This window comes from Tigriopus californicus, chromosome 11 (assembly GCF_007210705.1).
Source record: "Tigriopus californicus strain San Diego chromosome 11, Tcal_SD_v2.1, whole genome shotgun sequence".
In the NCBI taxonomy this organism is placed as follows: domain Eukaryota; kingdom Metazoa; phylum Arthropoda; class Copepoda; order Harpacticoida; family Harpacticidae; genus Tigriopus; species Tigriopus californicus.
This window is the reverse complement of record NC_081450.1, coordinates 7,581,466-7,607,034: the sequence shown is the minus strand read 5'-3', so window position 1 is coordinate 7,607,034 and position 25,569 is coordinate 7,581,466. Positions and strand designations below refer to the sequence as shown.

General features: G+C 41.7%; 3 protein-coding genes across 4 annotated transcripts in view; 2 read left to right on the top strand and 1 right to left on the bottom strand.

Moving 5' to 3' along the window:
- Nucleotides 1–1,232: 1,232 nt before the first annotated feature.
- On the top strand, nucleotides 1,233–16,318 carry LOC131889769 (uncharacterized). Of its 2 annotated transcripts, XM_059238943.1 has the most exons (17): nucleotides 1,234–1,737; nucleotides 1,808–1,836; nucleotides 2,437–2,547; nucleotides 2,663–3,784; nucleotides 3,850–3,979; nucleotides 4,060–4,207; nucleotides 5,408–5,601; nucleotides 5,678–5,863; nucleotides 5,929–6,113; nucleotides 12,035–12,686; nucleotides 12,753–12,880; nucleotides 12,981–13,127; nucleotides 13,195–13,336; nucleotides 13,403–13,484; nucleotides 13,598–13,778; nucleotides 14,696–14,824; nucleotides 16,183–16,318. In XM_059238943.1, the coding sequence occupies exons 4-17, from the start codon at nucleotides 3,669–3,671 to the stop codon at nucleotides 16,250–16,252; spliced, it is 2,490 nt and encodes an 829-aa protein (XP_059094926.1). In that variant the 5' UTR covers nucleotides 1,234–1,737; nucleotides 1,808–1,836; nucleotides 2,437–2,547; nucleotides 2,663–3,668; the 3' UTR covers nucleotides 16,253–16,318. The 2 variants fall into 2 exon arrangements, with proteins under 2 accessions (XP_059094925.1, XP_059094926.1); XM_059238942.1 differs by having other exon boundaries at nucleotides 1,233–1,737; nucleotides 12,035–12,880.
- On the bottom strand, nucleotides 16,253–17,833 carry LOC131889771 (small ribosomal subunit protein uS2m-like). Its single transcript, XM_059238945.1, has 2 exons — nucleotides 16,890–17,833; nucleotides 16,253–16,744 (listed from the first exon to the last, which is right to left on the bottom strand). Exons 1-2 carry the CDS (start codon nucleotides 17,430–17,432, stop codon nucleotides 16,319–16,321), a joined length of 969 nt encoding a protein of 322 aa, XP_059094928.1. The 5' UTR covers nucleotides 17,433–17,833; the 3' UTR covers nucleotides 16,253–16,318.
- Nucleotides 17,834–22,424: 4,591 nt separating this feature from the next.
- The window catches only part of LOC131889770 (tyrosine-protein phosphatase non-receptor type 9-like), a gene marked incomplete in the record, with an annotated part of 5,700 nt that continues 2,555 nt past the window's right edge, over nucleotides 22,425–25,569 (top strand). Inside the window, 2 exon segments of the mRNA XM_059238944.1 lie at nucleotides 22,425–22,618; nucleotides 25,112–25,539. Coding sequence (XP_059094927.1) covers nucleotides 25,530–25,539 — 10 coding nt within the window.

Here is a 25,569-nt window from a genome sequence, read left to right as displayed (position 1 = left end):
AAAGAAAAGAGCCAACTTGCTCTGTTACTCATTGAAATTTTCTCTCTTTGGTCCAGTTTGATCATGCTTTGACTGATTCTTCCCAAGAATCGACAAAGTCCCTCACAGATCGCAGGAAGTTGGAGCAGGTTCCAAGTCCAAACTGTGAGCCTGTGAGGCTCGAATTGTGCTGTGAGTTGCAGTTTTATAGACACATCGTGCGAAAATCTGTGTCGTGTAACTGGTACTGGTGGGGACCACATTAATAATCACGGGAGGTTGCAACTAGGGCTGCCATTTACATTCTCATAACCGTATGGTAAGACTGGTACAATGTCGGAAACCCGTTAATTAGCCTTAAAAAGTAACCCTGATTTTCCTTTCGTCCAACCAGGGTTGCTTTTTACTAAGACTTAACATTTTACGTGGCCATGCAATCTGTTTGTGCTTCACTTTCCATGTTTTTCGGCAACCTTGATTTTGAAAATTTATTTGATCCCATCACTAGTAACTGGACCATTAGCGCGGGAAAGATGCGAACATTTGCCTTCATTAGCTGGTACATGAATTTTGGTGTCTAGTGACTCACGCATTTTTATTGGCAAGCGTGGCCAGATTCTGAGTGAGTTTGTCACTGACTGCGTTCGCTGCAGACCAGGTAATTGTAGGTCGTTGTACTGATCGGGCTGCCACCCTTCTCTTTTTGGTGAACAAATCGTCTGACTCAAAATCCATTTTGCTCTGCACTAAGGTCGGGTCAATGCAAGATCTTGTCGGTAAATGATCTGTCACATGCATGCGTTGCCTCAAGGACGACTCTGTCTGGAGAACTCCTTTGTTGTTCGTATGTTAGCTGGGGTCTAACAAGTGAAACAATCCTTGTTCAATACAGTTTCCAAGGCCTTAGAAAAATATTCCCCCTCTCTCTCTATCACACACATACCCGCTTAATGTACATCTTAAAAGCACCTGAAAGCCCTTTAAAATTCCTACAAGTTAACAACTAGGTCTTTTGTTGTTTCCGCGACTTCTTTATTTTTCAATTTGCAGTTGCGCCTTCACTGTTTGCAGCCTTTGAGACAGACTTGGATTAGTATTTGAACATTAGTGGGTCAAATCAAGGATACCTGTAAATGGTCTCTCTGGTCAGATACCGTGTCAATACAATCACAAGCAAGCATGAAAAATATTTCATTTAGTGTTGTTGGGAATAACATTTCACGTTTAAGAGTCAGCTAAAATTCAAAATAAAGTATGTGTTCGACTCTTAATGGAATGTACTTTTGTTGAAGGGTTTATAAATAGACAGGAACTGCTTTGACCCATACTTGTCAATGTGTGAGTGAAAATTAGTCCAAAGATTGCAGCCTCTTAGATCTCAACGGAAGAAACGTCTGGAAGACAAGTGAGTAACGCTTGAGGTCTGTGTAAAGCGATGGTTTTTTTTTGCTTTTTCCATTCTTATTTTCTGCATAACCTTCCGCTGAAAGTGGTGGGATGATGAACTTGAATGCCGGTGCTTCCCCATCGTTTTAACGAGAACGAGAGAGAAAGCGCAAGAAACAATATTTTAAACTGGGATGACATGGCTTTCGCAATAATGAAAATTCCTCGACGATTTTGCAAGAGTATAAAAGAGTGACGTTCAACAGCTCCTGTCAGTTGAAACCGAAGTTGATCCCAACTATGCCCGCCAGCATCGCAAACATAACCCATGGTTCCTTGGTGGTAGTATTTTGTTTGATTGTAATATCTATGGTAAGACACATCCGGCTTAGATCTGTAAACCCAAAGTGTTTAGATCAAGCTCAAAATTGTTTCGTTTTAGGGGATTGTCGAGGCTCAAGAGCTGTGGAGGTAAACCTCATCTTCTCATTTTATGCCAACTAAGTAGTGAAATGCCAATTTGAAATTGTTGTTTTGAGGTGTTTATATCTTCTTCGTCATGAACGTTGCAATAGCATTTATTCACTGAATTTTTTTTCAATACAAGTTTAAAGTAAATATTATATGCTGTGCATCACATTTAACACTTCTTTGAAGTGTATTTGGATAAAGTTTTAAAACAAAGTGCTTACAATACACTATAAAAACGTCAAACTTGATGACAGGATTGCCTTGAGGGAATATTTCTATTCCAGCTCTAGGACTTCTTAAAAGCTATGGCTGATATTCAAACACCTTGGTTGTTGACGGTCGAGCAGTATATTCAATTTTGGACTAAGGAATTATTTGATTTTTATGCGTGGAAATGGGTTGGAACGAATCCCAAGTTTCCACTCATCAATCTGACGCACCACGATATTAAAATATTTTGCACGGTATTTCCAAGGATCAAACTGGAAATCCTTTTATGTGCATCCGATTTGAACATTTTAATGAGAGCAAGCGAGGGTCTTCTATGATGAATTGGATGAACACTTGCATTCACATCTTTCGTATTAATCCACAATTCAGAGACGGTAAACGGGCGTCTGAGGAGGATCGATTTCGATTTGGTGGACCAAACATGGGGTCATCCCAATTCCGATTTCGTGCCAGGAGGAATGCGCCAGAGATAGGAGCAGGGTCAGTAAAAGAAATGAGTAAACAATTATGAAGAAAAAAAACCAGCCTTGTTTGATCGCTGATTGTTGTCTCAGTTACAGTTTGATAACATTTTGTTCCCATCACACACGTATAGGTCCAGTCAAATAACGAAGGAGCAATTGAATCAAGTCGAGAGCATTCTTGAGAACATGATTGACTTCTTACGCGACGTGGGGAGACAATTTTCTACGGACAACTCCATCACTAGAGGGAAAAAATCTTTGCCCGACGATTCCCCAGGATTCCCCATGGACATGGACAGCCTAGATCCCGGATTTGTGCAAGTTCGACCATCCCGAGAAGGCAGACGATACCTCTTGTGGAGAAAAATTACTGGCTGATTCTCTTCTTCACATGATTGTTGGCCTGAGTGTTAGTACTGGCCCACAAGAGGACATGGTAGAATGCACTCCTTTCCAGATTTTTTATTTCTTCACCATTCATTTTTCACATCCATTACTCGTACAACTTTGACAAAGTTCTTCCTAGTGTTCCACAATTCAAAATGTAATTGCTTGTGTTATTCTGAGAAGAAACCACCAATATCAGCCAACATTCTGATCTAAGTACTGACGATTGAGAATTGACGTACGTTCATGCATGTATTAGTTGTCCTCTTATTTATATACCACACAACGTACAAAGGTGGTGAACGGCAAATATATATATATATATATATTGGGCCGATGTGAAGCTATCTACTATCTACTATATCAATGCCCATGACTAAAAGGAAATTCATTTGCTTGTGATGGCTCTGACTTGTGATGGCTCAGTATATTGATTGCATTTATTCTACTCAATCAATCCCACCACCTTATGAATTGTTAACCAAGATAGCCAAATAAACTGTGCGTTCAAATCTTTCATATTTTGAAGTATCTTTCAAGACCCTTACCGTCTAACCCAGAGCAAAAAAAGCAGTACGATTGAAGGGGAGAATGTCTTGGAAATGTGATAAAGAATTGTTTCTTGAATGTCATTCTTACTCCAGTGATTGGGAACGACATCGGAAAAACAGTACAATTGTGTGTAGCCTGTGGCAAAAATATTGTGAAAACATCAAACTGATTCCACGTGCCCCTATGACTTGAGCCAAAATGATGGCCACCGACCAAGTAGACAGGCAAAGAAATTCGGTACAATGGATTATGAAGAGGACAAGCTCTACACGCAAAAGCATTTCAAGAGGCTTGGGAAAGATGAAGAGCTGGGGGTGAGTTGTTGATTGGGTCGATGAACGTAGAATCAGATTATTTGACCTCTCATTTTTTGAAAAAGGCAAAAGAGCCAAGCGAGCGAGTGGGAGATATGGGACCGAGGATGTGACTTCATGAATTTTCTCATCTTGAAAATTCTTTTTTGGGACATTGTCATCTCGATCGGTGATGGGATTTCGGATTTTGCCCAAGTAGGTGAACGAGGGGTCTACATATTGTTTGGATGAGTGAAAGGTTATGCAAACGTCCCAATCTTCATCCGAATTGATAGGGCATTAACTTGATCATGACCGAAAAGCAAGCCGTTTATGGTTATCTGACGATAGCCATTAATTGGCTACCAGGACTTGTGGCTGTTTTTCATCTTCTTTCCTCATACCGCGCCAAAATAGCGACTGCCAAATTGTTTCTTTACTCTAGTAAGTGTGAAATGCTCTCAAATTAATCCAAGGACCAATCATGCTCATGAGATATAGAATGTTTCCTTCGAGCCCACGGTGCTATTTTGAGCTTGAGCCGGGACAAAAAAAAAATGCTTCCCAAAGACTTTTGAAGCTAGTTTTAGGATCATTAAGACCCACACGCAGTTTCTTCTAATCAGAATCTATGAAAAGTTTTTTTTCAATTTTATTTTTCAACTGCTTTGAAGCACATCATATACTAGCTATTTTTTATCGCTACCTCAAGCTTCTAGACGAAATGATGAAGCTTGATGCACTTGCTTCAAAAGTCTTTGGATCAAAAAGGAATACTTAAACGGTTCAGAATAGTATCGTGAACAACGGACCGGAGTAGACCACCGGAGAAAGCAAGAAAACACTTTCATGTTTTCGATTGTTGGAAACAATATAATATAGTTAGTTGCAAAAGAAATAAACCACCTCCAGTTAGCCATCAGAATAATGAAAGCAATTGTGAAATAATGTCGCATTTCAATCCCTAACATCTTTTAGTCTAAATGAACATCAAACGTACGTGATTTTGTTGCATTCTTGACATCATATTTTCCAGTTGCTTTTCAAGAGGTCGAAAATATGTGACCAATTAAATCTCTTTTACCTCCTCATTTTTGTATGCCAATTGAATATCCAGTGGTGAAAATTCTGCGATTTGATTTCTCTGCACAGTCATTTTTTTGGATTGCTACGTAGTCAGAGGGCAGCTCTCTTGCTCGGCCTGCTATCTGATTTGGGTGTACCAATTGAGGGATATTTCAGCTCCGTCATCACAGTCAAGATTAATTCTTTCTTCACCCTCGGGAATGACCGCTGCAAGTTGGCCCATTTGAGCTGTTGAAGTAGCTACTCCTCTTGTAACTGAAATGCCATCTGCATACGTAGAAGCTTGGACTCGTCCAGCCCGGGATTGAACCAGGGAAAGCGATTTGGAAAGTGGATGCTCTGCACAAGTGCTAGCCTTGGTTATGCAGCCTGTTTATTAGACCTCTTTTACGACATTAAGACACTTCTTCTCTTATGACTCCTGAATGCTGGTGGTGGTACATTACTTTCGCAACACCCTATACAGAAATTCAAAAAGGGGCACTGCGTCATTGCTATGCAAACCATTGGTTGATTATGCTACTAATTCAGTTTAACTTCCCTCCCTTCTTCTTAAAGTGCTTTTACTGCTTTTTTACCCCCTCGTGCCCACGTTGGCTTTTGTTCGTCTTTTGTGGAAACGGCCCAAGCTGGGCCTGAATCAGGAGTCAAATGCTGTGGAGAATTCTGAGTTTCAAGAGGCCCAATATCAAGCCAAGATTGCTCATAGTATTACCGGAGGCATAGAATCACCAATTCAACTGATCCTGCAGGTAATATCTTGACAGTCAAAATTGATCCGGAGAAGTGCGCACGTTACTTTAGATTTACCTGATCCATGCATTGCAGATTTGGATGATTCTCAATGGAAAGATACCGGCGCCATTTTCTTTGTCAGAAACACCTCCAATGACGGTGGATTGGCATGGAAACAAAATTTCGGTACCAACTATTTCATCAATATCTATGATATTTTCTGGATTGAGTATCTTCAAAGCCATTATCCAATTCAATATTATCAACGAACACATCAGAGTGAGTTGAAATAGATCAATTCCTACTTACTTGATCTATAATACATAATTTTACTTGCGTTGCAGGATATTTCCTCAATGTGGTCGATAGTTGAGATCGTCGTTAAGATCTTTGACTATGGGCCATTTTTTGTGATAGGTGCCTTTTTTCGCATCGCCACAGTTTCTGTGTTAATCACTTATTTAAATGTAATTGGCTTCGTACCAATTGGAATCATATTTTTTATCAACTTAGCCATTGGTTATAGCAGGTAAGTGCACGAACAAATACTTAATAATTTGTTTGAATTCATTTTGCATGACACTGTCACATTTTCCGAATTATTTTCGATCATCACGAGGTTCGTGAAAAAGGATTTTTATTTGAAAAAATAATAATCTCGTGAAATAAGCTCATTATGTTTATGCAAGATTACTTAAAACTGTGGCGATCAGCTAACCAGCTAGCTGATGGTGGTGTGCTCCCCTTTGATCATTCGGTTTCCAACTCTCGTCGAGTTCATACGCCATATTTGGTGACCCCGATTTTCTTTTTCAAGTTGGCGACCGACGAAAAGAAATTTGATATCGATAAACCTTGTACCGCGGTGGGCGTCAAGATCCCACCATTTTGGAGTCATGAGCCCCAGAAATGGTTTGCCCTTTGCGAAGCGCAATTTCGTCTTCGGAACATTTCAACATCATTAACCAAATTCGATCATGTGGTATCATACCTTGGAAATGATATTATCTCCAGGGTCCCGAGTTCTGCTTTGGTTCCACAACCTTCGGATTCTGATCCTTACGGAACCCTCAAAGCAGATTTGTTCAAGATCTTCAACGTCAAACCATCTCAACGCATTTCGACTTTCTTGGATATGGCTTCTGATAGCTTGCCCATTGCTGAACTTTATGCAACAGCCAAATCGTTGTTGGATGAGGTTGCGGATCTCAAAGATTATTTGATCAAAGACAAATTGATCCGAGCGTTCCCGGAGCATTCGCGAGCATCGTTGGCAACATTGGTTGATGTTCCGTTGGATCAGTTCTATGAACATGCCATCATCTTTCTGCAACATCTTCGAGGTGTGACCCGATAGCGACGGTCAAAACACCATTTCTGTGCCTTTTTCATCGCCGGTATGGGAAACGAGCCCACCATTGTTTGGATCCAGAAAAATGCACTGGTCCCTCCATTGAACCCCGCGGGAGAAAGTCAAAAAACTAGGAAAAGGCTGTCGAACTTCCATCTCGGCAGCCTGTTCTCATGCTTCAACTTCCAAGCCCAATTCGTCCACCAGCATTCCATCATCTTCGCTCTTTTACATCACTGATTAACTTTCAAACCTTCGTTTTCTTGTGGATTCTGGAGCCTCTATTTCTTTGCTGCCTCGCCGGATTATTTCTTCGTCATTACTTGGGCCTGCCAACTACTCTGGTAATTTGGTCACCGCTAGCGGCACACGAATTACCACTTTTGGAGCATTAGCGCGAAAAATCGATATTGGCCTTGGATCTGTTTTCGAGTGGAGTTTTGTGGTAGCGGATGTGTCGATGCCAATTCTTGGGGCCGATTTTCTTCGTTTTTATCATCTATTGGTGGATCTGAAGAATAAACGCCTGTTGAAAGCTTCTTGCTTGACCTCTTCGGTTTTGGTAGCTGCCTCGAGTGATTACAACGCCTTGTCAGGAATCCATCACGTTATGTCTCTTGATACGTGTCCTTACGTGCGATTGCTCGGTCGATATCCTTCTTTACTGAAACCTTCATTTTCTACGTCGTCTGTACATCATAACGTTCGGCATTTCATCCAGACCAGTGGGCCCCCAATATTTGCTCGTCCAAGACGACTGTCAAAGATGAAATTCGACATTGCTAAGGCTGAGTATGATGAGTTAATGGGCCTTGGCATCATTCAGCCGTCCTCATCTTCTTACGCGTCTCCCTTGCACATGGTACCAAAGAGCAACGGCTCTTGGCGGGCCTGCGGAGATTATCGTCTTCTTAATGACCGCACCATCCCAGATCGATATCCTTTGCCGCATATTCACGATTTTTCTTCTCATTTGAGTGGTTTGTCAATTTTTTCAAAGATCGATCTGATGAAAGCGTATCATCAGATACCAATGGCTGAGGAAGACCGTCACAAGACTGCAATTACAACTCCTTTTGGTTTGTTTGAATATGTGAGAATGCCTTTCGGTCTGCGAAATTCCGGCCAAACCTTTCAACGATTTATTGACGAAGTTACCCGTGGATTAACCGGAGTTTTCGCTTACGTCGATGATATTTTGGTTGCGTCGTCTTCTTCCGCTGAACATTTCCAGCATCTTCAGTCTCTCTTTCGTCGTCTGGAATCATACAGCCTTATTGTTAGCAAGGAAAAATGTGTGTTTGGTGCCAATGAGTTATCCTTCTTGGGCCATAAAATTTCAGCGGCTGGAATTGAGCCTCTACCTGATCGAGTTCAAGACATCATCGATTACCCAACCCCAAAAGACGTTCAAAGTTTACAAAAGCTTCTTGGGCTCATTAATTATTATCATCGGTTCATTCCAAGATGTTCTATGCTTGTCCATCCGTTCAGAAATCTCCTGAAACCGAAGGCTCCGTTTGAGTGGTTATCATTACATGATACTGCCCTTGAACGCCTAAAGTCAACCTTATCCAATCGTACATTGTTGGTTTTTCCGCGTTCAGATATCCCTCTCACAATCACCACGGACGCTTCAGATTCGGGATTGGGTGCAGTGTTGGAGCAAAAGTCTTCAAATGGCTGGGAACCATTGGCATTTTACTCTCGCGTTCTTTCAAAAGCAGAGGCCAAATACAGTGCTTTTGATCGGGAACTTTTGGCTGTCAAAGACTCAATTCTACATTTCCGCCATTTTGTGGAAGGCACTTCTTTCACTATATTCACCGATCATAAGCCCTTGATTGCCGCCATCCGCTCCAAAGGTCTTACATGGAGTGATAGACAATCCCGTCATTTCGCCATCATATCAGAATACACCACAGATATTCAGCACATTGACGGGAAAAATAATTTTGTGGCTGACGCGTTATCCCGCATTTATGGTACCTCCGGATCACCCATTGATTGGCAGGCTTTTGCGGATGCTCAGTCACATGATCCATTCATACAAGGTATTCCTGGTGCAATCACTAGTATCAGATGTGATTATGTGGAACGCGAAAATGTTTCAATCCTGTGCGAGGTTTCAACCGCTTCTAGTCGTCCAGTGGTTCCTCGATCCTGGGTTATTCAAATCATGGCCATTTTCCATGGGCTAAGCCATGGTGGCATTGCTCCAACAACTCGCGCCATTCAAGCTGAGTTTGTTTGGCATAACATGAAAAAAGACATTAGTGACTGTGTGAAAGCTTGTGAGAAATGTCAACGCTCTAAGGTTGGTCGTCATACCCGTCACCCACTTAAACAATTTCAACCTCCCTCAGGTCGTTTTGGCCATCTCCACGTGGACATTGTCGGGCCATTACCCTCATCCGATGGGTTCCGATATCTTTTCACGATGGTAGACAGGTGGACGCGTTGGCCAGAGGTGGTACCAATGTCCAGTATGACAAGCCAGGATTGTGCTCGTGCCCTTCTTCATGGTTGGATAGCACGATTTAGGGTGCCTGAAATGATCACCTCCGATCGAGGACGACAGTTTGAATCGGGCCTATGGCGGGAATTAAGCCGTTTCCTTGGTTTCCAATCATTGCGTACCACGTCATACCACCCTCAGGCTAATGGACTCGTAGAATGGTTCCACCGTTCCCTCAAAGCCACTTTGATGACCAAGTTAGTCACAATTCAAGATTGGCATCACGAGTTACCTCTTGTCCTCCTCGGTCTCCGATCGGCTTACAAGCCAGATCTCGGCTATTCGGCAGCTCAGGCGGTATTTGGAGAGTCCCTCAGAGTTCCTGGTCGTTTTTTTCACACGAGCCCGGTTTCCCCTGCTGCTGGATCGTTCATCCGCGATGTTCGTCGTCGTTTGGAAAACTTCCCTTTTGTCCAACCTAAACGGCATGGCTCTCTTTCCCCGTATTCATCTTCGGCTTTAATGAAATCAAAGTTCGTGTTTGTTCGCATTGATTCGGTGCAACCACCTCTTACTGCGCCGTACGTCGGACCATTTCGGGTGATGGATCGCAATTCTGATTATTTCATGCTAGACATGAACTGCAAACTGGACTCAGTCTCGCTAGATTGACTCATACCCGCTTTTCGTTCACAAGACATTCTACCAGAAATTTCGGAGCCTGAAGTGTCTCATCTTGTTCGGGTGTTATTCCATGCCAAATAAGACCGTCATGCCTTATTTTTTGTTATTGTTTACCTTCCTCAATAAATTCTCCAAGGGGGGGGTGTAGTGTGGCGATCAGCTAACCAGCTAGCTGATGGTGGTGTGCTCCCCTTTGATCATTCGGTTTCCAACTCTCGTCGAGTTCATACGCCATAAAACCAAAGTCGATCCATGCCCCGTTTCTGTGCAATGAATTTTCTTTAATGTTTGAATTGAATGTGCATTAATAAACTCGTCTTTGGTTGACTACAATGAAGTCAGAACCGGGACAAACATTGTGACAAGTTCATCTAGGATAATGATAAACACACAAAAGCATGTTCATTTTTGTGCTAAGTTTTGTAGAACGCAATCAAGGATATCATTTCTTACCTTTCATTATTTCCTTGTAAAAATGTATGTAAAAAAGATATCAAATTGTCAATATGTTCAGGGACAAGTCTCAAACAAAATGAAATCCATGGGAAAAATAATCAATAATATCAAAAGTATGGGATGCTTCCATACGAGTTTATGATTATTTTTTGGATTACAATTTGCAAATGACATCTGTAAAAGTGAACAGTAGGAAATATCATGCCCAGGAGAATAATTTTGTCCGTCGCTCTCACTCAATAGCTAGCAAGTAATAGATAAAACCCCATAATATCGAGATGCATATATTAACACTTGCACTAGTGAATCAAGAACTTGACCGCGCTCTTATAAGAGTTACGATAATACATCACCAACCTTTAGGTTGAAATTAGAGGCGGCGAAAATATGCATTTGGGAGCTGTTTTGTGCACTAAAATATGCAAGAATACATGCTCAAAAACCCAAGATATACAAGATACTCTAAAACAGAAAAGAGCTTGGAATCTAATAAATGTTTTTAAATAAAAAAAAACTCGGAGCAATAGAAAGTGGTAAGGAGGAATGAGAGGCCAGGGCAGTAAGGACAATTTTGAAGACAACAAAAGAGACAAATGGCAGGAAAAAAAAATGCGCATTTCATGCACTCACGCAAAGCCAAGTTCATTTACATATTGTCACTTGGTTCCACTTTTGACTTTCAGTTACTCGTGCGTGTACCCTTTCAATTCAGTCAAAGCATTTGACAGCTACGTTGAAAATCAAAATAACAAATTTTTAAGGGTCAAACCTGGTCGCAAGACACAGTATGTTGCACTTTTTTGAGGGGCAAGCCTTGCCGACAAGAGAAGTTGGCCACCACAATTTTCCAATAGCCAATACCATTCTGCATTAGCAAAATTGACTGTTTGTCTGTGGGTGGGGTTAGCATCAATTGTTTTTTGTTAGGAAAGGTCAATGAAGAGAACCAAACTGGGTACCCTCTCTTACCAGGAACTTCCAACGGTGGGACTAGCATCCACGCCATCTGTGAAGAATATTCTTGTCTTGTTTGCGCTCCCTTTTTACACTTTCTACACTTTGCTACACTTTCTCCAGTGGTCTCAAAAATAGGGTAAACGTGTTTTCGCCTCCACCCAAAGCCAAAACATGCCTAAATAAAAAAAACAAATGCATAAAAGCATGCAATCGGTTTTGTGTGCAACTAAACCTATTTTGGAATGTATGAAACGAATAAGGCATGTTGTGGCCGTCTCAAGTTGTGCTATTATGATGGGCCTCCGGTAAAAGGTGTTGATAGATTTTGACGAGGCTCAAAGGGATACGAGATCAATATAAGCCATATAGACTTTGTGGATGGGAAGACGGAACGATGGCAGAGAATGTTTTGTTTCTCTTGGTCGTTCGTCACGACCGCCCTATTTTTCTATTTTTGAAATGCACAAAATGTCCTTATGCCCTTAAACTGAATATATGTCCCTATATCCATCTCTATGTGTATCACATTTTCTTCTTCATTTAGGTTTGACTTTGAGAAGATTCCATTATGGCTGATCACTTGCGTATCCCTATTCATGCCAGTTCATTTCGTTAATGGGACGATCACCGAAAGGTCGAGACCAAGGCTAATCGCCATTCAGTCAGAGATCTTCTTCTACCAATCATTGGCAGCCGTCGTAGTTTACCTTCCCGCATTGTTGGCCTGCTTCGGGAAAGTCAACTACGATTCCAATTGGCTTTACGATCCCAAAGTGATCTTAAACAACCAACAATTCAACGCCATTATCATTTTACTCGTATTGGTTGGAGTGATGTCGTTTCTTCTCTCGATTCGACCAGATTGGTCAGAGTTAATCCAATTGATGAAGTGCGCCATATTCAAGGGTAAGGAGGAGTCTCAGGAGGACGACACTTTTCATAGTGAGTCCACTGACTTCTCCAATCTACGGATTGGTGGTGGACGAAAGATTCTAGATTCCACAGCATCACTGAGATACCTCAAAGAGACATTGCCCAGGTTCAAGTCTCCGTGTAAACGCGTATGCAAGGGATTGTGTGTCCTGCTTGTTGTTCTGGCTCCGATTTTTTCGGTGGCCCTCTATTGCCTTTTGGCCGGACGAGAGATCGTTTACATTTCTAGAAGGATTAGTGACAATGAGACGGTCTCTATTCAAGTAAGATCACATGTTAAAGATGACGCCTTAGAAGGTGAACGGTATGGCATATGCCAAGTCTTTCAGGGTGTGGTTCTGCAAGGCTCCCAGATCCACTCATACAACTCCACATCGACCGAGTACATGATCAAAATGTTCGATGCCTTCCAAGAGCGAGAGATTGGACCTCTACAACCGCCTTTTCCACACAACAGGTTATAAATATAACCAATGAATGGAGTCCATTCACTTTTTAAGATGAATGACGACTGCAAGTTGACCCTTGGTTGCCATCTATCCATCATAATGTTTCAGAAATATGCAGATTTACATCATGGATCGTTTCGAAGGTTGGGAAGAGTGCAAGAAGATGGAGACCTGCATCGGTTCAGCCTCGGCCATCATGATTACCGACGGTCACGATCGAGGCTATTTGCCGTCGTATCCGCCCATTTCTTTGGAGTAAGCCGAAACGAAACTAAATTCAATGGATAACAGTTTTACATCAATTCTTCTCTTTTATTGCAAGTGATGTTCCAAGTCAGCTTCCAATTTATCTGGTTCAAGAGATTGACGCTGACGTCTTATTTGGTTTGGAAACGAGATCAAGTTTCAAAAAGCTGAGCAAGTACCTATTCTGTCACAATAAGGATCATTTTCCAACAACAAATGTGAGATGAAAAAATACATAGCGCAAGGGAACGGAGCATTTCATTTCTTGCTTTGGTCCTTTTTAGTATGATTGTGACTTGAGTCCCAAGGAATGTCTTCCAAAGTATGGCAAATCTCTTGTGGATTCGGATTCAAAGAAGATTAGAGGTTCTCTGGGTTTTTTGCCAGTTACATATTTGCTTTTTGACGAGAGTGAAAAGCTCTTTGTTTGAATTATGGTGCGGAGTTTTCTCCCTTCTAATCAGCATTTGGAATTTCAGGGCAACAATACAGGACGGTGAAATGTTTTTGGGGCGGAGAGACTTGCAATGGATTTAAGAATGAAAAAGAAAAGGAGATGTTTTGCGACGACTCGCTGATTAAAGAGCGATTTTGCAAGACCAATAACATCGTCTTCACCCAACATGACGACACCTCAATCAAGGACAAACGGCAATTTCGGTACGCACAGAACATTAAAGGAAAAAATTGCTAGCTACTAAGTAAATGAATGAATGAATGTAGGAACAGATTTTCCACTTCTCAACTGGTTCCATGGTAAAGGGAATACTAAATCAACAGAAGTTCATTTCAAAGTGAGATTACTAGCAGAATATTAGCATTTAAGTTGGAAATAACAAACGTTCAATAGGTGATGAAAGTGGAGCGATGGATTGTGCACTCAAACGTTAGAGCTTGTACGCTCAAATAGTAGCTAAAGTTGATTAGTACGTTTCCTCAAAGTGAAAGCAATGGACTCGTTAATCATGAAGGAAAACAGTAATGTCCTTTGTTTGCGAGAATTGGTTTCAGTGATCTGAAGATGTATGATTTTATTTAGATATTTCAACCCAAATTTGGCAGAAAGGCCAGGACACTTCAGAAATATACCTAACCCAATTGATATTTTTTATGTTAAAGGAAATCGTTAATCCCAAAAAGATGGGAAAAGATGAAATTTAAGAAAAACGTTTGAGATTGTTAAAAAACATTTGAAGACAAAAGCAAGAGATACGAGTACCATATTGTGACCGGTGCAAGTCCTTTTCAATTTCGCCGATTGTTTCGCAAATTCGTGTTCTAGTACTGGCCCTTAATGATATGAAGTAAAGCTTCCGGAGGAGAGATGAGTCGCAAACTGGTTCTAGTGTAACTGTATTGAAAAGTATTAACACTTTTTAAGGCCTAACCTTTCACTCAAATAATCGAGAGATTGCGAAAAGATTTTCCGTCGTTAACATTGCAAATGACAAATCCCTATGGCATTTTTCTTGAGGCAAATATACCTTATTGTGTGTCATTGACTTGCAACGTTGATGAAAGTGGTCGCAAATGTATTTCAAGTCACTGTGGAATCATTGCTTAATCACTGTTTTCAGAGCTATGCGAAGTCGCTCGGAGAACTTCCTGTGTCTCAATGAAATGAACGTGGACAAATGCGACGAGGACAATGATTGGACAGACTATGTAAGATGCGAGGTCGCTCAAGACCGAGGTTCGAAAAGAAGGTACAGTACCCAATGCAAAATTGTGCTGAAACTAAATTAATACAATGTTTACCAAGTTTTTTAATACTGCAAAAAGTTTACAATAATTTTAGTCGAACATTTCTTCATATCATATCTTTTGTTCGTTGATTCAGGGTTTGATTTCCAAATGATGATACTAGACATGCTTTTTTCGTTGCAAGGATCCTTGCTCCCATTCTGAGAACGATCACTTTAGGGGCTGCTCATGTTAAGGCATGTAAAAAATAAAGAAAGCAATACTGAACACTTTCGGAGTGATTCTGTGTCACCTTCAGTCAATATGAGCCAGCAAATTGCAAGAGCTCCAATTTGAAAATCATTTCCGTCGTAATTTATGGTCGAACATGGAGAATCTTTTTTACATTGTCAGCCTCGGCGAATTATTTTTTGTGAGGCATGTCTGTGGCAGAGCACGCTTGAAAATAGAAATCCCTATGACGTAGGTAGTTAAAGGAAAACGAGACCTTCGATGGATTTCTTTAAAATTGGATCATTAGGGGTTATCTAACATTACAGTATATAAAGCTAACTTTGGGGGGATGAAATACCTTGCCAAGTTTCGATGGAAATACGAATACAAATCTTGTCATGTTCCTAAACCACTTTGATTGTTTTTCGCAAGTGTCGGTCTAACTCAAAACAGAAACACTTACAAAACACAATTTAAAGGGAATCAAAAGCTCACCTAGTTTCTCGTTGGATTGAAATTAAGTGATAATAAGCATCTACTGAGTCCTTTGAGATTTCTACAACATCGGTTTCCCCAATATCGCATAAAAATGGCGCCTTTGGTAGTTTTCTAAACTGAAATTTCCAAGACAGATTTCTCACCAAGCACTGAAATGAAAGATTATAAGGTGTGCACTGGTTGCCAATTAGACTTAACATATTTAATATACCAACGAATTTGAGTTGGCAGAGGCGACCGGAAAAACTTACTGATTCTCATGATTACATGTTCGTGAAAGAGGTCCGATTGTTTTACTTGAAACGATTGAATTAGGTTAGTTGCTACAACAACAGCAACAACGATACTAAGCAAATGGTACCAGTAAACCTCTTTTTACGCATGACTGAACCCAAGGACACTAAGTCAGTTTAAAGCTGTGCTTTGAGTCGGACAAGATTTCCCAATTTGATCTTTAATTTTGTAATCCGGATCCGTAGCCGACTCGAACTTTTTCGCTTAATGCGACTGATGCATAAAAAGGCTCAATCTAGGGCAAATTGAAGATAATCGGTCGAAGTCTTTGAGTTCCCTTGTTTAGTTTCATATTAACGGAAGAGTATTTTTGTCGCCTCAAAACAGAAACTAACTTTTATTGATGTGTTTTTAGGTACTGCGCGATCAATTACTACTGTCTCCTAGAGGAAATTCATTACGTCGACCCCAAAAATTGCCTCTAGTTGTTGTTACATTTTTTACTTTTTTATTTTGGTTACACACGTTAATAAAGAACACTGATCACTGAATTAGGCCTTTTGCCGGTAGGCCTTGCCTAATAAAATAGCCTCCTTGAATAGTCGTAGATAGAGTTGGACGGCAGAGGGCGAATCATCATTGCCGGGAATAGGATAGGTGATGATATTGGGATTGCAGTCCGTGTCCACGATGCCAATTGTGGGAATACCCACTTTGGCCGAATGAGTTATGGCACCGTGATCCGTATACTTGACGCCGTCTTTCGAATGGACCACAATGACGACATCGGGAAGTCGAACCTCGCCGTCAAAGGTATTGTGGGGAGAACAAAACAGATGAGTGGACCACTGTCGGCAGTGGGCGTATTCGCCCGCTTCAATGGCTGTTTTTTCAATCATATGGGTCAAATGAGGCTGTCGTCCCACGAATAACACGATCCCACCACGAGCCGACATGTGGGCCAAGAAGTTCAGGGCCTGAAGTGGAAATCACAATAGACTGCTATCGTGCCCGGGATCACATGGGGCCCTTGACACTTGAAACACCCATCCCAGTTGGCGCCTCCATCTAACTTAAACTGACTATATCCAAATGTAAACGTACTATGGTAGACAAACTCACCCGGTGTAAAAGATGCCGCGTTTGGTTGAGATCGATGATGGAGGTATCAAATCGGTGGCCATATACGAAGGGCGCCATAGACGGATTCAAAGCCCGGTGAACGTGACCCAAATGGACTCGGGATTGGAACAAATCACGCAGGGTGAACAGCTCGCCCACGCCGAAAAAATCCAGGCCGTCCGAAGGGGATGGCGAGCGGTGCCTCTGAACACACCCGGCATCCGAAGATAAAGAAGAGGCGGCTAGCGAGGCAGCCGAGGCACCAGAGGCACCAGAGGCACCAGCCGTCTCATCGGGATGCGGTTCAGACGGGTGGGCCAACGTGGTGGACAACAGCTCTGCCCCCGGGGAACCGCCCGGCCAATGCCGATTGAGCGTGCGACCACAGGGCACACGAGTCATGGATGATCCCACGTATCGTTGGCTAACGGCCCCAACGGCCCCCATCCCGCCCGGAATGGCACGGCTGGAGGGCGGTAAAAGGCTGGACGGGGTCAGTGGTATGCGGTGAATTCCGCAGCGGGTCAAGAGCCTTCCGGACATGATGCTTGACAAAATTAAGCCTCGACTCTGTCCTAAGCCGCTCTCATGGGCTCATGGGGGGGTCGAGAAAGTGTCGAGGACAGAATGAATAGCAGGGATGTGTTATGTATAGATTTTAGGGGATGATGATGATTGATGAGTCAGAAAGAATCGAATAATGAGACTTGACTGAGTTCGTTCCAAATTCCGAATTGGTCTTGCTCTACATATACATATCGTTTGATGGGTGGATGGATAGAAGGATTGAATCTAGGTTGAATTGATTGAGCGAGGTTGTTCAAAACCAAAACAAAGAGAGGTTGGGCGAGTTTTGCCCTTGACAAAAAATGGAGGCCCACGTGATCGTCTTTGAAGGGATCATCCTAATGATGCGGTGAGGATTAGTACCATAGATAACTACATTCTTTTGTTTTCAATCATTAGTGCCATTATTATTGACATAACGAGGCTATTGGCAGGGGCTTGAAGTAATGCGTTACAAGTAACGGGGTTACTTATCTGAAAAAGTAACCGTAAATGAACGGTTTTTAGCCCTCCCGTTACTACAACTTTCGTCTCTACTTAACGAGCCAGTTCTTTTTTAATTCCCTCTCAAATGCAATGACTTACTTGCCACTGATAGGATCAAATGAATAGTTGCAAGAGTCATTTGTTCCACGTCATATTTCCTAAACGTTAACATATGGCATAAGCGTTTTTTCGCAGTTTTAGGTCCCTTTTCTGCAAAAGTATCAGGTACCGGTAACAGTAACGTGTTACTTTTTCTAAAAAGTGTCAGCAAAGGTAACGTGTTACTGTTTCTAAAAAGTATCATCAATGGTAACGTGTTACTTTTGTCGGCAGTCGTAGGTGCTGATAATTTCTCAAAAAGTAGTTGCCCCTATATTTTGTCAAGTTAATCAGAGAATTTTCTTTCTCGATTTGTTGTCATCCAGCTCAAAGTGCCATTGCAGTTGTACTCTATTTGCCGTTCGGTTTGAATTATATGGTGTTGTTAACTACCGATGGGGACCAAATTAATACTGATGGGATCAAATAAATGATCACGGAAGGTTGTAACTAGGGCTACCAATTTATATATACAGTGGCATATGGCATCACTAGCGGAATATCAGAAACCCGTTACTTAGTCACAAAAATTAACCCTGGGTTCTCTTCGATCAAAGAAGGGTTGCCATTTTGGTCAAACTTAGCATTTTACGTTCTGATGGAGTCAAATGGCATCTTCACATTTGATTTGATCCTATCACTAGGGTTAAAGCCCTCAGAACATGAAGGAGGCAAGGCCTAAAGATTGCTATGCTACCTAGCCACATAGAGAAAGCAAAACCTAGTGAGTGTGATGCAAGCTAGCCAGAAAAACTCGTTTTCAGAGCAAATAGATTACAACTGAACAACTGATAGGTATGGTTTTTCATTGTAGAGGCGATGCTTTCAATCAACTGGAGGTGCACTGTTGTAGTTGCTGATGCAGATGCAGTAAAAACACACAACGAAGTTGATTTTTACTCTTCTTTGTTACTTCTTCCATGCTAGCCAGGCAGACTTGTTTTCAGAGCAAATGGGTGATGGCTGATAGGGTATGGTTTCTAATTGTAGAGGTGCAGCTTTCAATTGTCTGGAGGTGCACTGTTCCAGTTTACAATTCAGCTTCAATAAAAAAACTGGAGCAAACTTGATTTTTACCCTTCTATGTTTCTTCTTCCATACTCAAACTGCTCTACCAGAGGCCTGTTCTTTCATGCTCTTTAAGTTAGGAGCTTGAGTGTTACCCAGTATGAAAAGAATCTCAGACAAGTACATAAAGGGTGCTCATTCTGGGTAACATCCAAGCCTTACCTTCAAGGCTTGAAAAAACTTACCTCAGATCAAGTTAAGACATGAGAGGGAGACGACATTTTTTTTTTGAATCAGTTTGAATCTATTGTGGTCATCATTAATCAAAAAGATGGTGGCTATTGGTGTCTTAACTTTCCGTCTTTTCCTCTGGGCCCGTCAAAGAGTGCAAGTCAATTTCGTAAATAAGGCTGCATTGCAGGTACAAAAAATTGGCACTAGCTTTGGGGCAATTTCAGACTCTGGTGTAAAAATGAATATGGTTTGAATTTGAAGCGCCATATGCCAATTTCATTACAACAAAAATGGAAGAGTAGAAACCATTAATTGTATTCAAATCCTAGCAGAGAGAAGAAGAAAAAACCAAGGATACTCCTAGCAGAGGTTGAGGTCTAGAGCCTGGCTTTAAAAGAGGATGCTCTATATTAAGATCTTGGTCCTTGAAATTCATTGAAATGGGACCTTCCATTCAAAGTTGAAGACACCTATATCTTCAAATTCGAATTATGGATAATTTCTTATGGTACAAGAATTAATTTATTGGTTGATCTTTGCAGGAATTACCATTTGAATTTCTCATAAAAGCCTGCTGCCAAACAAGCCCTGCTTCTGCATTTGTATCATCTTTAGGTAGCTAATACTGATGGGAAAAGGGCAAGTAGCAAGTCATCACAGACACCCAAGTTCTATTTGTTTACAAGCAAAGTGTGGCCAAGTACTAGAACTTGGGCAAGCTTAAACCAAGCAGAGATCTACTGTTAGACTAGGGGGCCCATACAATTAGCTCAGAATAAGTGCAAAATGGGGACATTTTGTTTTTGGTTAAAGTGAAATTGCCAGAAGCAATCCAAACATTGAACCAATGCCACGTTGCAGCGTCATTGGTGGTGCAAATTACTTCTGGTCCTGCATAAGCTGATTTAATTTGCCCTGGTATAAAATTTCTTTTGTAACTTTGGTCACACCATTTTCCCCTGAAGTGTTAGTGCACAAGTTGGGGCAAGTTCCTACTTGGGCAAGTTAAGCACGGGACTACTTGCCCTGCCAGTGCTTGTTTCACATCAGTAGTAGCTAAACTTTTGGTGTCAGCTGCCTCTGTTTTCAAGGTCCTTGCAACCAAGCTGCCGCAGGGCTGTGCCATGGTTTAGGCGTCCTCAGGTCCTTGCAACCAAAAGGTTAGGTTAGGTTAGGTCAGGTCAAGTTAGGTCAGTTTTTGTTAGTTTATCTTCACTTTAGCCATCTTTGTCTAAACCTCCAGAACAACAGCTGAGGCAAAAGATTAGCTACATAAGGACCATACCGCATTTGCCAAGCCAACCACTCACAACTCTACTTTTATGTAACAGAACAAACAAAAAAGGAGAGTTTGCTAAGATGCACAAGAATAAGCAACAGTCCTGTCAGCTGAGCCTTTTACTTGCACTGTTGGACAAATATTTGGCGCTTTTCTTTGCCATTGGTCTGGCAAAAAAAGTACTGCCATTAAGAGTTCAAGAGGACTCTTGAAGTTCAGTTCTTAGAGGGTGCTACTTTCTGTTTCTCGAGAGTCAATTGCAGAGAGAGGAAATGGAGCGTTCAGAAGTGTGCTTGATCAGACAACGAGGTTGAGGAATGCACCAATCTTGCCCTTCCTCTTTTCTGTAGGCTAGCTCCCCCTGAGGACCCTCATGAATCATCCCAGAAGATATCCACTAAAATGAATCCATGAATAGTGCAGTTTGTCTGCTGAATGGGAGAAACTTGTTGGTCTTTGTGAGAGCTTTGATTGGGAAGGGGGGTGGGAGGTTGTGTAAAGATAAGGAGATATGAGTTAGAGCTACTGTGTTAGCTCAAATCCCCTATAAAATCACATTGAATGCAAAAATATGCAAAACCAGTATATTGTTAAACACTACTCACTGCACCTCGAGTGGCCTTGCGACCTTCATTGTGTTACACTAGTACACTAGTTGATATTTACAGTTCAGGACTTTTTTGCCCTTTTATTGTCTTTTAGGTCCATATCTGCTTCCTTCATAACTTGGTTTTTGTTTGGGACCTTTTTGTTTACTTGTGTGCACCATGAAGGATTGTATCTGCAGCCAGAACCTTTCAGCATTTTTTGATTGGGTTTGGTTTTTACTGGCTTTACTATCTGGTGCAAAGAATGTTATACCCGGCAGAATCAAAGTGAACAAAAGTTATTTGTCTAGCTGTTGGCGCTAAAAACTTTAATAGATCTACCAACAAATTGAAAAGGTCAAATTTAGAGGGCTAGTCAAATTCAACTCCCTTTTTTGGGGAAAGTCTAGTTATTCAGCTTTGGGGCCTTGCAACCGAGCTGCCCCAAGCTTGCACCGCTGTCTAGGCGCCCCAGGCCTTGCAACCAAGAGGTCAGGTTAGGAATATATTGCCAAAATGGCAACACTGACTTTCATGATGTTAATAGCCTACAATGGGGCTAGACAAGTAAACGCGTTCATGGTCAACTGACGTTATTCCATGGAGTAAAATCAAAGACAACATGCCCAGCCAAACCGCACTGTGCATGTATTGGATTCTGACATTTTTTCAATTTTACATGCTTGCCTAGGCAATTAGTATTGTGGTATTGAGCCAATTTGATAGTGCGTTCACTGATTAACACCAAACATGCTCATTTAGTAGGGTTCTGTAACACAACTTGCTCAAAATCACTCAATTATTGAAAATTCAATGGGCAAATGGTGCGAGTTGACTGTGATGTTTGTCTTAGTTCTCTCTCCCCAAAATGCCCCAAATCAGGGTACCCGACCACATTTTTCCTTGAATTTCCTTTACTTGACATTCCCTATAAGAACTCGTTTAGATTCTCCGTATAATGTCCAAAGCCAATGTTTTATGTACTTAATGTTATTGAACTTGTTTCAAGATATAAAACGGATAACGCTTATTTTGGCCTTCTCTAATTAGTAATGTTTAGACGAACTCTACTCTTTGGGACGGCTGGGTCCCTTCCAGGAGCCCTGGCCGAGCAAGGCCGATAGTCCAGTTGGGGCCGGGCCCATGGATGGCCCATGACAGAAGGCTTTCAGGGCAGGAAGCAAAAGAGGCTCTAGGATGCGTACCATAGTATCATGGACTGTGCTCTCCAATTGGCTCTCCTCACCAACCCCGCACCCCCTGCTTTTCGGCCTCTCCATGTCAGCTCTTGGTTTTGGTTGTCGGCGAGTGAGGCTGTTGAGGCAGTCAGTGGAGAAAAATGGAGGAACGGAATATCACCCCGTCCCAACCCGTCTCGCACTTGATGTCGTAGTAAACCAATGAGTTGGTGGGTGTTGCATTCCCTGCCTTCGTGCGCTCCCTCTTTCTAGAGAGCTTGGTTAATGGTGGTACGTATTGAATTTTGACTAGTGGCAGTGAACCCGTTCCCCCTACTACCTCTCAAAACCCCACCAAGGAGCCCAGAGTGCCCGGATACTAGGCTCTTTCATTCAGCCACTATTTACTTCAAGCATCCCATTCAATTGGAGACCCCGAGCTGACAGTGTTGCCACACATTGGGTTAATCCTCTCTCAGAAAAAGTAGAAAAATGATTGGCAATTTCAACAAAAGGGCAAGAATTAATCCAAGCAATGAATTGCAAACAACCTTAGCCACACCAACCTCTATGCAGGTACACCACACTGTATCTTGGCACTCTAAAAGGACACATCAACACACAAGCTGAAAACATAAAATGTGGCAAAGCTGTTTTTGGACTCATTTTTGTTGATTTTAAGTTCCTGATTTTACAAGTCTTTTTTCGAAACCGTTGGAAAAGTTCACTTGTCTAATATTAAGGTTGTAATTTTGGTTTGTTGTTCCCAGGACCCGGAAAAATCTTTTTGAGGGTTAAATAATCACTAAGCACAAAATCAGATTTTTTTGAGCAAAAGCATTTCTCCAACACAAAGATATAAGACTGTTTTAATGCAAAAAGAGCACTTGAAATGACAAGATGCAAAGCTTTGACCTATTGACCAATGGCCATGAAATATTCAAAAAAAAGTATTCATCACGTCAGAGTGAGATTATTATCAAGATATTTTGTTATTAGAATAAGTTTCATTACATGATAGAGATAGGATTACCCTTGTTGTCAGGTTTCTTTAAATTGATGTGCGGCCAATCATTGCAAAATTGATCATCCATTTACTGACCATTTAGCCCATACCCCATTGAAACATGTCACTATTTGCCTGATATTTAACAGAGAGGTACATTAAACAAACAAAACTGTGTCCCATCCTTTAACATAGTTTATCTAAAAAAGCAATGATAAAGGAGAGGCAAAGCTATTTGAAAGCAAAGGATGGAATAAATGGGCAGGCAGTTGGCAATATATCTGCAACCTGTTTTGTACTTTAATGTCAAAAGGATTGGTGGTAATCTCACAATTTTTTTTCCCAAAATTAACCCCAAAGCTATGAGAAGTTTCTTATATTGTCAAATTATCTATGAAATTGCGTTTAAAAGGCTGATTCTTTTGAAAGAATAAAAAAGGGTCAAATATTGCTGACAAAATTGCAAAATGTGCAGATATGATAATAAATTTGCAGAAAAATCAGGGAAATGCAGTTTTTTGCATAATTTACACAATTTGTAAGATTCAAGTTTTGGTTAACTTTTGTGATGATCAGTCACCTACTATTTAAAGAACCCAATAGATCATTGAGTCAGGACATGGAATCTTTCAGGACTGGAAAGAAAAGCGTTTTGAAACCATGCTAGAAGACGGACATGGAGTCTTTCAGGACTGGAGAGGAAAGCGTTTTGAAACCTTGGTAGAAGACGGACATGGAGTCTTTCAGGACTGGAGAGGAAAGCGTTTTGAAACCATGCTAGAAGACGGACATGGAGTCTTTCAGGACTGGAGAGGAAAGCGTTTTGAAACCTCGCAGGAAGATGTTTGAGTGCTGCATTGTCTCCTAATTAGGTGCTCGAATGGGAATGAAGGGTTGATTAAGCATTGTCTAAGCAAGCATGCATCTGATTAGAAGGTAACACAGTGCTTGAATGTCTGCTAGCAAGGTTGTGTAGAGCATTCCTCTCCAGGCCTGACAGTCTCATTGGTCAGGATGATTGTGGTTGTAGAAATAGCTGAGTTAATTGGTGACAACTCAGCATACATCATTGTATTGATGTAATTTTCATCATTTGTGTGATAAAAGCTATTAATTCCCAAAGAATAAAGTGAGTAATGGAAATGGGTCAAGCATTTTCATGCATTTTCAGATTTTGAGTGTTTGTCTTGCCTCTCCATTTACTTCAACAGTTTGGCCCTGTTTCTTCCATTCAGCTTTGCATTTTTTATCAAGATATTGTGAGAAGCTATTAAACAAAAATATATTAACGAGTGCTTTGAAAGAGCTTTTTAGCACATTGTGTTTAGTTATGGAGCACGGCACTAGTGGAGTGGAAAGTTCTCTGAAACCTCATTAGAAGACGTTTCAGTTTTGCGTTACCTCCTAATTGAGTGCTTGAAAATGATGGTGGAATTCATTGAGCACTCTCTCAACGGGAATGCATCTGATTAGGAGGTAACGCATAGCTCTACAAAACCTCGCTAGAAGACGCTCGATTTTCGACCGAACTTTCCACTCCACTACTGACGTACTCCATGGTTTAGTGATCAGGGAATTTCAATGATTATTTAACACATTTCTATGAGAAGTTTGTGAAGAAAATCTGGCAACACTTTTCAAGCAGCCAGACTCCAGCCAAAACACAGGCACACATACACACATAGTGCCCTACCTAGATCGGTATGAAATACGTACATTCTCTCTCTCTCTCTCTCTCACACACACACACACACACACACACACACACACACGCACAGTCACAAGCATATACAAACACTGACAGACAAACAGCCCGGCCGAAGTGAGAAGACCGACCGACCAGCCCATCCTCCGTCCCATACGTCCCTCAAGCCAGTGAGTGAGCTTGGATGGTGTTGGTGTCATCTTCGCGGATCGCAATAAACACCGATCCTTTCCTCTTTCTGTCTCCCGTGTCTGTGGCGGCCATGATCCGGCATCCTCTATGTCTCGAATCCCGCGGGTTCTTTGTGTAGGACCGAGCGAAGACAAGAAGGGCCTAGGCTGTCGAGGGGCCATTGGCCGTGAATCCCCGGCGGAAGATTAATGCCTGCCGGATTGAATTCAGGGTCGTAATCGCAACCCGTGCTGGGCCTCAGCACAGACCTGGGCTCTTTAGTTCCTTCCAAGCCCCGCCCCCCATACTGGTCTGGTCTCATGACATCCCCTGCTACGGCGGCCAACTCGGCCGTGTCGG